At 47.0% G+C, this 12,274-nt stretch overlaps 1 protein-coding gene across 2 annotated transcripts in view; it reads left to right on the top strand.

Annotated features, from left to right (window-relative positions):
* CCDC42 (coiled-coil domain containing 42) overlaps positions 1-11,995 on the top strand; it is a 14,632-nt gene extending 2,637 nt beyond the window's left edge. Inside the window, exons 4-7 of one of the 2 annotated variants that reach the window (XM_043475189.1) lie at positions 1,010-1,207; positions 6,187-6,408; positions 6,709-6,867; positions 11,712-11,995. In XM_043475189.1, coding sequence (XP_043331124.1) covers positions 1,010-1,207; positions 6,187-6,408; positions 6,709-6,867; positions 11,712-11,789 — 657 coding nt within the window. In that variant the 3' untranslated portion in view covers positions 11,790-11,995. The remainder of the gene's footprint in view (positions 1-1,009; positions 1,208-6,186; positions 6,409-6,708; positions 6,868-11,711) is intronic. The other variant, XM_043475285.1, reaches the window with a different exon arrangement.
* The last annotated feature ends 279 nt before the right edge of the window (positions 11,996-12,274 follow it).

The following is a 12,274-nucleotide window of genomic DNA, read 5'->3' on the forward strand; positions in this document are numbered from 1 at the left end:
ATTGCTTGTAAGACTTTTGGATAGCAGCCATCCTGACTGGCGTGTAATGGTACCTCATTGTGGTTTTGATTTGCATTTCTCTGATAATGAGTGATGTTGAGCATCTTTTCATGTGTTTGTTAGCCATCTGTATTTCTTCTTTGGAGAAATGTCTGTTTAGTTCTTTGGCCCATTTCTTGATTGGGTCATTTATTTTTCTGGAGTTGAGCTGCAGGAGTTGCTTGTATATTTTTGAGATTAATCCTTTGTCTGTTGCTTCGTTTGCTATTATTTTCTCCCAATCTGAGGGCTGTCTTTTCACCTTGCTTATAGTTTCCTTTGTTGTGCAAAAGCTTTTAAGTTTCATCAGGTCCCATTTGTTTATTTTTGCTTTTGTTTCTAATATTCTGGGATGTGGGTCATAGAGGATCCTGCTGTGATTTATGTCGGAGAGTGTTTTGCCTATGTTCTCCTCTAGGAGTTTTATAGTTTCTGGTCTTACATTTAGATCTTTAATCCATTTTGAGTTTTCCATGTCCAGTTCTAACTGTTGCTTCCTGACCTGCATACAGGTGTCTCAAGAGGCAGGTCAGGTGGTCTGGTATTCCCATCTCTTTCAGAATTTTCCACAGTTTATTGTGATCCACACAAAGGCTTTGGCAAAGTCAATAAAGCAGAAATAGATGTTGGTATGGACAGTTTATCCAGTGAATGAGTGAATAGGGAATGATGAATGAATGAACGTGCCACACTCAGGGCCAGACACCTGGAGATACAGGGGTGAATCATGCCCCCAGGTCACCCCACCCCTCCAGGCACTGGAGTCCACTCTGAGACAATCACAGAAACCTCCTGGACCAGCCTCACATAACCCTGAGACGTGCTTCTCCTTACACCTCACCCCTTCTCGGGCAGCCCGGCCACCCCTGTCCATTCTCAGGGTGGACAGAAGCTTCGTGGGGGCCTCACCAGCCTGGGCCCCAGGGTGGGCAGGGCCCGTGCCTGACTGGCACCACCTCCCCGGCCCCAGGAGAACGACCAGAAACGGATCCGGGCCCTAAAGAAGGCCAACAAGGAGCGAGAACTCAAGAGGCAGCGCATGCGCGAGCTGGCCAAGGCCAAGCAGGAGATGGCGGTCCTGCGCCTGGAGCACCAGCGGCTGAGCGCCAAGCTGCAGGAGTACTCCATCTTCAACAAGTACCTGGAGAAGGTGGTGGAGAACTCCGAGGTGTGTGGAGGGCTGGGGCCGGGGAGGGGGCGGGCTTCCGCAGCCCTTCCGCCTCGTCCCCAGGGGCCTGGGCTGGGGACCTTATGTTCTGGGGAGAGGTCTCCAGCCAAGGAGGGCAGCTGGCAGAGGGCCCTGGTGAGACTGGACTCGTTTCTCAAGGGCGGGGGCCTGGTTGTGCATCTTTGTGTGCATGACGTCTGTGGGCCTGTCTCTATTCGGGTCACAGGTTCGAGGTTTTGTTTTGGAGCACCAGCCACCAGCTCTGCCTGCCTCTGTCGGATGTGGTCCACACACTCCCTGCTTCCCCTCCTTTCTGGTGTTTTTGGTCTACTTTGAGAGTACATGGGGAGAGGGAGGGAAAGAGACTGGACACACCAGCCTCATGCAGAACTGGGCACTTGGCATATGCTGGGCCCTGGGCTGCATGCTGCAAGCAGAAGCTTGCTCAGTCTGCTCGCTAGGCCCCAGAGGAAAGCCATCATCTCACCCTGTTAAAATGAGGAGGAACCACACTCCCTGCTTCCCCTCCTCTCTGGTGTTTTTGGTCTACTTTGAGAGTACATGGGGAGAGGGAGGGAAAGAGACTGGACACACCAGCCTCATGCAGAACTGGGCACTTGGCATATGCTGGGCCCTGGGCTGCATGCTGCAAGCAGAAGCTTGCTCAGTCTGCTCGCTAGGCCCCAGAGGAAAGCCATCATCTCACCCTGTTAAAATGAGGAGGAACCGGAGGCTCAGAGAGGTTACGGAACCTGCTCAGGGATGCACAGCTTGTAGGTGGCAGAGCCTTTGTTTCTAACTCCCCCTCTGTAGGCCACTGACCACTACTTTCTGTCAAGTCGCCTTGTTGCCAGAGCTAAGGGGACTTCCCAGCTCTCTGCCCACCCACGCTTCCTGCGGCATTTGACACTGTTGATGCTCCTTTCTGAAATATTCCTGTGCCCTTTCCTACGGGGCTCCTCCCTCTTCCTCCTACCCTCTGGTCCTTCCTCCTCAGGCTCCTCGGGGGCTCCTCTTCCTTAAGTCCCTTGGGTCTTTGTCCCAGACCCTCCACTTTTCTCCCCGATTCCCTGGGCCTCTGATAGATGTCACCCATGTCGACAGCCATCCACCTGTGTCCTCCACGCCCACATGTGACAGCAGCAGGGCCCCTCACCAGGATGGAACGAGGTATGAGGTGTGCCTTTTGGGGTGTGAGTCCGAGTCCATGTCCTGTGGGGGGTTCAGGGAGACAAAGGACACACAGCTCGTTTAAAAGTCCTGGCAATTTCCATATAGGACCACTAACCTAGTTTATTTATGCGTGAGCCCCAAATCTGTGTTATCTACTGCATTCTAAAGTACTACCTACTGTATGAGAAATTGTTCATTTAACAATCGGTTTCTCTGGGGGTTGCGGGGGTGAGGAAAGACTACTACATTAAAGCAGTAAATAGATTATAAGACATGACTCAGATTTAGAGCTGGTAAAATGTGTCTTAGGACCAAGGAGACTGGTCTGGATCTTGCTGGCCCATATCGCCCTCCCAAGCTCAGGGCCCTACATCTAATTCACCGAGTCCATAACTGCTTCTTGCCATCCCCAGGCCAGCCCTGCTGCTGGTGGGTCCGTTGCTGGTGAATGGCATGACCACCCACCCACAGCCTCACCAGAACCCAGGCCTCACCTTTGACTCCCCCTCCCTCAATCACCGCAGCCATCAATCAGCAGATCTGGTCTATTCTCCTAAGTATTTCTGGAATCCAGCCCCTGCCCCTTCCTCATTCAGACCACCAGATGTACTTCTTAGGAGTTCAGTTCTGCGTTATTTCTGTCCAGCATTCTGCATCCAGCATAGTCAAAATCTTTCTTTTTCTCTTTCTTCCTTTATTTCTTTCAAAATATTTAAAGCATACTGAAAAGTATACAAAATATATAACAACACCCAAGTATTCATCACAGCTTTATCAAATTGGAATTATTTTTTCCTATTTGTCCCCCCTTCTTTTTTTTTTGGCCACACCATACAGGTTGCAGGATCTTAGCTCCCCAACCAGGGATCAAACCCAGGCCCCTGAAGTAAAAGCATCAAGTCCTAACCACTGGACCACAGGGAATTCCCATCAAGCTTGTTGTTATTATTTTTGGCAACAGAATACATTATCCATAAGCTATGAATAGTATGTACATGTCCTTTTATGGCTTCTTTTTTCCAATCAATGATTTTTTTAAAAAATTTTGTATCATGGGAAATTTCAAACATACAAAAGTAAAGAAAATAGTCTACTGAATGCCCATTACTCATCACCTAATTCCAACAATTATCAACTTACTCTCAGATCCCCATCTCTGCTATTTTGAAGCAAATGATGTATTTTTTTAATCCATAAGTATTTCAGTAACTCTGAAAGAGCTCTTTTTAATGCATCCACAATACCTGTATCATGTGTGTATGTGCTTGCTCAGTCACTTAGCTGTGTCCAACTCTGCAATCCCATGAACCCATATCCAGCTGATGTCAAAATTTCCTGATATTGTACAAATACTTTTTGTACAGCTGGTTTGTTCCAATCAGGGTCCAAACAAGGTCCCCACTCCGGGTTTGGTTGGGGTGTTTATCAGGTTTTCCAGACCTCATTATTATGCTGATCAAAAGAAGCCAGACATACTGTATGATCCCACTGAAATTTTTCAGTTCAGTTCAGTTCAGTCGCTCAGTCGTGTCCATCACCAACTCCGGGAGTTTACTCAAACTCATCTCCATTGGGTCGGTGATTGATATGTTTAAAAACAGGTAAAATGAATCTTTGGGGATAGAAGTCACAATTCTGGTTTTCTTGGTAGTGGTGGGGGCAGATACTGACTGAAAGGGGGCCAAAGACCCTTCTAAGGTGCTCAGAATGTTCTGAGCTCCCTTCTTCAGTTATTAGCTAGAATACTATGAATACCATCAAGAAAAGGACTTCACAGAGGCTTCCCTGGAAGTCCAGTGGTTAAGATGCTGTGTTTCCACTGAAGGGGCCACCGGGAGTCCCTGGTTAGGGAATTAAGATCCCACATGCTGTGTCACATGGCCAAAACGTAGGAAGAGAAGAAAACACTTCAGAAAGAGAATCTTCCCTTCATCAACTATTTGGTAACTATATTGGCCATAAAGAAAAAAGCTTGTTAAATGCTTGACTAAGGAGTCTTCAGAATAATGAGTTGGTTCTCCAGCATCCTTGACAAGTGCCCTGTAATGTTGTTAGTATTATTGCAAACTCATGGGTTTTTAACATATTTTATATATTTCAATCCTTTGCACTTATTCTTACTGATGTTCAAAGGGTCCCATCATTGGATAATGGGAGCCTCTTCAAGTTGGTTTCTGAGTGCTTTTGAAATTGGTGTTAAGTTTAGGAGAGGTGCTCCTGGTTGCTCTGATGTAGCCCACTTTTTAAATTAAATCTATTTATTTTTAATTGAATCATAAATGCTTTACAATATTGGTTTGATTTCTGCCATACATCAACATGAATTAGCTATAGGTGTACATACGGCCCCTCCCTTTTACCTCCCTCCCAACTTCCTAGCCAATTCTTTTTTTAACTGTTATATATTGTTGCACCTCTTAGAAATGCAGACTGGAAGTTATCTCTCTGCTCACTTCTCCAATGGATGCAATCCACACTCCTCAGGGTTTACTGAGCACTTTTTTTTAACTTCTCCAGGGTGATCTCTCTCTCCCCATCTTGAACTCAGGCCATTCCTACTAAACTCTCTTGCTCATCCTGAATATGCCACAAACACCTCATCATCTTTATTCAGGCTGTTCTGTCTACCTGTACGACTTCCTCACCTGCCTTTGCCCGGCCAGCTTCTCTTCATACCTCTGGTCTCATTTTTTAACCATCCTATCCCTGAAGAAGCCTCTTCTGGCAGTCCCTATCTCCTCTAATACTGAGTTAAGTGGCTCTTGCCCACAGAGGAAGTGTTTGGGGGAAAGGCCAGTTCCCGGAACACACCAGTCTATTGCTGGAAATGTCATGAGATGGAGAGAGCACTCAGGGAGTGTCCCCTGGGTGGCGGGAAGGCACGTGTTGATAAATCCCCCAGACATGAGTTGGCATTCTGAAGCTGGTGCTCAGAGCGCCTTGAAGAGAGGGAAGGTCGCAGGGCTTTTGTTCCACTTAGGGTCAGAGCCGTGTTGTGTGTGGGGGGAGGGTGGCTTAGCCTGGCTGGGCCCCTGCCCCTCTGGTACCCACCCTCTCCAGCCCCCACCGGAGGGAGGCCTCAGCCATTGCTGAACAAATACGAGAGCACCAGGTGGAAGATACTACCTAACACTCTCCCGCGGCTCCATCCCCCAGTCACTGATAAGGCTTATCACTCTGTTTCGTAATTATTTACTTGTCTGTGAGTCCTACCGCGCCACCGCATGTGGTTAGGCTTCCTAAAAGCAGTGTCTGGCTGTCTTATCTCCTGCTCTGTCCCTAGCGTTTAGCACACTTCCTGGCTACTAAGTGGTTCATCATGCATTCTTGCTGAATAGGCTCTTGATTGCCATCCGAGACATCGCAAAGTCTACCCCGCCCCCGCCCGGCATTGCTCAACCCTAGAATCATATGGGGACCCTTCAGACCGGTTTATTCATCCGGGTATCTGAGGGTGGCGCCTGGCACGTGGCCTGGTTGAAGCTCGCAGGTGATTCCAATAAAGTGCAGCCAAGCCAGAGAGCCTGCCGGGCCAGGTGCACATGCTCCCGACACAACACCGGGGTCCACGACCCACACCACGTGACCCACAGCCCATACCAACTCGGGGCGGGGGGGGGGCTCAGGGGAGACTCCGAGGGCTTTACAGCCTCTGGCCCTTGACTTAGCCCAGGGCTTCCCTGCCAGACAGAGGCGCAGAGGGTGGGAGTTGGGGGCGCAGTGGGGTCGGGCCCCCCCCGGGGTGGAGGTGCAGTGACCTGAGCCCCCAATCCCCCCCCCCACTACCTCGCCCCCTCCCCGGGCAGTTTGAGGAGATCCACGAGGTGATCGCGCGCTACAAGACACTGGTGAGCATGCACCACGACCTCATGCAGTCGGCGCAGGAGGGCCAGGAGAAGATTGAGCGTGCCAAGGCGCGGCTGGCACGCTACAAAGAGGAAAAGGACGACGAGATCCTGCAGCACAACAACGAGCTGGCGCGTCTGCAGATGCGCTTCGACCGTGCCCGCAGCGACGTCATCATCTGGGTGAGTGCCGGGCGGGCGGGGGACAGACAGACACACACAGACACGCACACACAGGCAGGTGGGTAAGGGATACACACACACACCTCAGCACACACACACAACACGGGTAAGGGACACACACACCCCAGCACACACGGGTAAGGGACACACACCAGGACACACACAGATAGATACAGACACGGGTAAGGGACACACACCAGGACACACACAGATAGATACAGACACGGGTAAGGGACGCACACAACAACACATACACACCCACCCTTAGCGCTCACACCCCACCCTCATTCCCCTCCCCAGGAATCTCGCTGGGCACACATCCAGAACACCGCTGCCAAGAAGACCCTCTTGCTTGGCACCATTAAGATGGCAACGCTGAACCTCTTCCAGATCGTGAGCAAACAGCTGAAGGAGGCGACCTTCGTGTCCCTGGAGGACACGCACAAGCAGCTGGACATGGTAAGAGGAGCCCAAGGCTGGAAGTAGCCATGATGGTTCTTCATGAGTTGAGGAGAGGCATGACCGATACAGAGCAGTGGTTCTCAAGTGTTCAGAATCGCCTGGGGACTCGGGCTTGTTGCTGGACCCAGCCCCAGAGTGTTGGACTCGGTAGATCTGAGATGAGAAACCATGAATTTTCATTTTCTGCAAGTTTCTGGGTGATAGTGCTGGTCTGGATTCCACACTTTGAGAACCACTACTTTAGTGCTAAGATTCTGTTGGCCCCATCAATAGGTCTGTAGGGGAACCCATTAGTGAATTCATTAGCTGCTGCACAACAGTCTTACTAAGTTCTAGTGAGATGCTGAAGGCCTGTGACTGGGGCTCATCCTTGGGGAAAAGAGAACATCTACAGGGGCAACAGTATCAGTCGTGTTAGCACCATTCTGAGATTTTTCTCTGAAGTAACTGAAAGGAAACTGAAAAAAAAGTAACGTCCCCACTGTATATGATGCAATGCTGTCTGATGCCATGTCTGTGTACCCCCTGGAATAATCTCACTTCTGACCAAAGGAAAGTGCATCCCTTAACTTGGGAAACTCTGCCCTGTGCTTCTTGTGACATGCGGAGAACCATGACTAATTATTTATCCCTTTGGCATATCCTTTTAGCCTTTAGCTCTGCCGTGAAACAGTGGAAAGTAGGCTCCTAAAGGCTGGAATTTCTGTTTGCTTTGTTCTCTGTTGTATCCCCAGCCTCTGGAACTATGCCAGGCAGATAGTAGGCACTCAGTAAGTATTCAGTGAATGAATATGAAACACAAGCCAACGAAAGCAATTGACTGAGAGGTGCTTCGTCTGTTTGTTTTGTTTGTTTGTTTTTAAAGAGAAAAGAAGGCAATTCCCTGGGGGTCCAGCTGTTAGGACTCTGTACTTCAACTGCAGGGGATCCGTGTTCTGTCCCTGAGCAGGGAACTGAGATCCTGCAACCCTCACAGCACAGCTGGAAAAAAAAAAAACAAAAAACCCCCAGCAACCTGAAATTCATGAAATGTAAAGAATTTCACCCACTGACCAGCAGAATTTCCTTAAACCAAAGAATCAGCCTGCATCGTAAGGCATGTTAGAACAGAATTATTCATATTAACAGTCCAAAGACTATAAAGGGAGTTTGTAAGAAAGTTTGTTGTGAAACAGCGATCCTCAAACTTTTTTTGGTAGCGGGATACCTTCACATTCATAAAATTTGTTGAAGACCCCCAACGAGCTTTTGTTTATATGGGTTATGTCAGTTGATATTTACCTTATGAGAAACTCAAGCAGAAAAACTAAAACTATTTAATTCATTTAAAATGACAGTAAGAAACATGTTAACACAAATAGCGTATTTAAGAAATAGATTTATTTATTCATTTATTTATGGCTGCCTTGGGTCTTAGTTGAGGCATGTGGGATCTTGGCGTGAGGGCTCCAGAGTGCGTGGGCTCTGTAGTTGTGGCACGTAGGTTTAGTTGCCCCACTTTGCATGTGGGATCTTTGTTCTCTGATCAGGGATCAAATTCACGTTCCCTGCACTTAAATGCGGATTCTTAACCACTGGACCACCAGGAAAGTCCCATAAATAGCATTTTTAATGAAAAATACATTTTCAAAAAGTATTTTGTGGGATGGGTGGCATTTCGAAACTTTGCAAATCCCTAAAATGCTGCTTCCTGGTGGACAGGTGGATTCTCATACTTGCTTCTGTATCCAGCCTGTCACGATAGCCTCTGTGATGGGAACATCCCACTCGGGTAAAAGTCCATGTAGACTCACCAGAGAAAAGACAAGTAGCAGAAGTAACAAAAGGCAGGTAACACCTTAGCATTATTGTAGAAAGAGTTTTGGCCTTGCAGGCCCCTCTTCCCAGCTGTAGGGTCTCGGGACTTGAGGCGTCCTCAGGCCCTCCCCTTTAGCTGTTGTAAAGAAAGATGGGGCAGGAGGTGGTGATCTCCAGCCCATGGCCCCTGCCCAAGCACCCCCTGTTCGGACAGTAGCTTACAGTCCATCCACTCCAAATTCTGAGCTTTCAGACTCCGTCAACCATTTGTTGTCCCTGCCCCGACCTGGGCATGTGCATGGCCTTTGGGATCTTAATTTCATAACCAGGGATCGAACCTGGGATCAAACCTGGGCCCCAGGCAGTGAAAGCACCAAGTCCTAACCTCTGGACCACCACGGAATTCCTGTTCTCAACCTTGACTTGCCTCCACAGGAATTCCTCATATTGCCCAAATGTTATTTTTAAATATCCCACTTGATTCCTGGAGGATACGAGCTTACTGACACATATACGTGATTAAGTAGCCTGAAAAATGGAAAATGAAGACCTAGGAAAATATTGTAATAAGTTGAAACTTTATATAAGGTAAATATATAAATAGTATTATAAATAATACATGTTACATTTATAGTAAATATAAGTTAAAATCTAAGGTGAAGGCAAGAGAGAGATGTATGGACTCTCAGTTCTTGGATTATAAAGGACAGTAGTTCAACAGGGACGGAAGTTGGCTCTGAGTTGCCTTGTAACCAGAGGAAAAGCAACACACCGTTCTTGAACCAAAATAAGAAAACATAAGGTTTCCTCAGAGAGAGAGATCCTTTCCCAGCTGAAACATTTCTAGCTGAAAATTTTCACAGAGGCTTCAGAGACACTCAGTGAATTAAGTTCTCAGCCCTACTGTGGGCTTCAGAAGGGAGTCACCCATCTAGAACTGGGAGCAGGGTACCACTCAGGGAAAGTGATTCTGCAAAAGGCCAAAACAGTTTGCATTCTACTCACTGTCTGTGCAAGGTCCAGCATTATCATCTCTGAATAAAATCCAAACTGTGCTTGGCAAATCCTAGAATCCCAAGGTGATTAAGTTTCCTCCAGAGAAATAAATGGACTCTATAGACTAAAACAGGGCTTCCCAGGTGGTGCTAGTGGTTAAGAACCTGCCTGCCAAGGGTTCAATCCCTGGGTCAGTAAGATTCCCCTGGAGGAGGAGGGCATGGCAACCCACTCCAGTATTCTTGCCTGGCGAATCCCATGGATAGAGGAGCCTAATGGGTTACAGTCCATGGGGTCGCAAAGAGTCGGATACAACTGAAGCAACTTAGCACAACTCAGCACGTGAACTAAAAACATTTAGAAGACAAAGTTAAATGAAGTTTGCTGGTTTTAAAATGCAGAACTTCACAGTGCCTTTGCTGTGGCTCAGTCCTGAGATTCCAAGCTGACCAGGTTTCTACAATTTGCTTGCCCACAGAATCCATTTTGGGGGTGTGATGACTTACTATAAGAACATAGTTTGGGAAATACTGCACTTGGCATCTCCGTAACCTTGGGAAAGTTATTCTAATTCTTTGTTTCCTCTTTTGCAAAATAGGAATTATGTTGGTAATCGTAGTAGTGTTAGCACCTAGCAGGTTGCTGAGAGTTTTGGACAGTGTGTAGCCCTGTCTTTTGGAACACTCTTGAAAAGGAGAAACTGTTGGACTGAGATCTAAGAGGCCGTCCAGTCCAACCTTTTCTCCCTCTTTCCTTTTTAAAGATAAAGAAATCGAGTCCCAGAATGATGAAGTGATTTTCTCAGAGTTGTGTCAGGACCCCAAGTCATCTTTTCTGTTTTTTAAATTGAAGTGTAATTGATTTACAGTGTTGAGTTATTAGTTTCAAGTGTAGAGCAAAGTGACTGTTGTGTGTGTGTATATGAATGGATAAATACATATATCCATATTCTTTTTTCCAAATTCTTTTCAATTATAATAGTTTGAGATATTGAATATAGTTCCCTGGGCTATGTATCAATAGTAAGTCCTTGTTGTTTCTCTGTTTAACATATGGTAGTGTGCATCAGTTAATCCATACTCCCTATCCCTCCCCCCTTCCCCTTTGGTACCATAAGTTGGTTTTATATGTCTGTGAGTCTGTTTCTATTTTGTAAATAAGTTCATTTGTACTATTTTTAGATTCCACATATAAGTGACAATCATATATGTCTTCAACTTCACTTAGTATGATGATTTATAGGTCCATCCGTGTCGCTACAAATGGAATTATTTCATTCTTTGTTATGGCTGAGTAATATTTCAGTGTGTGTGTATCCATATGTATATACACACATATACCATATTTTCTTTATCTATTCATCTATTGATGCAGAGCCACAGGTCTTCTAACTTATGAGGCTGTGCTCTTTCCACTGTATCATACTGATTGCATGTTCCTTTTTTAATATGGTTTTTAAAAATTTATTTATTTTTAATTAGAGGATAATTGCTTTACAATATTGTGTTGGTTCCTGCCATATATCACCATAAATCAGCCATAGGTATACACATGTCCCTCTTCTTGAACCTCCCTCCTATCTCCATGATTGCATGTTCTTTACAACTAAAGTTAGTGAATAGAATTGAAATTTCCCTTGATGACTCAGGATTATCGTAATGAGCCTCTGTTCTGGGATTCAAGTAAATTGACCTGCCTGAAGGCTGTTAACTAGTGGGGAGGCCCCGACCCTGGCTGACTCCTTTCTGCTGACGCTTCTATCCCCAGAGTCCTCTCTGGAGCCTCCCCCTGTCTCCCTGTGAGACGATCAGCCTGAACTTCATCCTCTCACTGCGTCTGCCTCTAGGGGTCCCCACCTCCATCCCTCTTCATTACCTCTAGTCTGCTAAGCCTGATTCTCCACGTCAACTAAAATAATTATCAAATGAGGGAAAGTGACCTCAGTCACAGAAAATGGTGACTCCTTACCAGCAGGCTATGCCCAGATGTTTTTGGATGGGTGACCTGTCAGCAGCTTGGGATTGACTGCAGTCCTTTGGCCTCACTAGATCCAGCAGTATATCCAGGACCTGTCAGACATCTGGGCAGAGGTGAAGAAGAAGGAGCTACCGCAAATCCGGGTTTGAAGAGCAGCCATGTTTCCAGAACGTTCCAAGATGGAGAAGGGAGGGAGGAAGTTGCTGGTGACTTTGCCATCCAGTCAGCCCAGTCCAGCCCCCGGGACGTAACCCCCCCACCCACTTTCGTGCCTTTCTGCTGGTAAAATCCCTGTTTTTCACATCAGGCCTCAGCCCATCCCATCCCTGAAGACATTAAATGCTATAAGAACTTTGTTCCTAAGTTCTCTCTCTTTTTGGTGGTTTATTCATGGGGAAGAGGGTACACTGGGGGCAGAACCCCCCAAAGTGCTCCCTCTGGAAGCTGGTCACTTAGGCTGCTCAGGTTTGATGTCTCCTAGGCTTTGCTATTTGCACAGGAAGGATCCACATGGCCACACACAGTGGAGTGAGGACATAGGCCCCTTCTTCTCTGCTACCTCAATTTTTTTCTTAAGTTGCTGTTTCTAGTTGGAGTGCAGAAACTCACTGGAAACCTGAAGTCAGCTTTCCGG

The sequence above is a fragment of the Cervus canadensis genome, chromosome 1 (assembly GCF_019320065.1).
Source record: "Cervus canadensis isolate Bull #8, Minnesota chromosome 1, ASM1932006v1, whole genome shotgun sequence".
Taxonomy (NCBI): domain Eukaryota; kingdom Metazoa; phylum Chordata; class Mammalia; order Artiodactyla; family Cervidae; genus Cervus; species Cervus canadensis.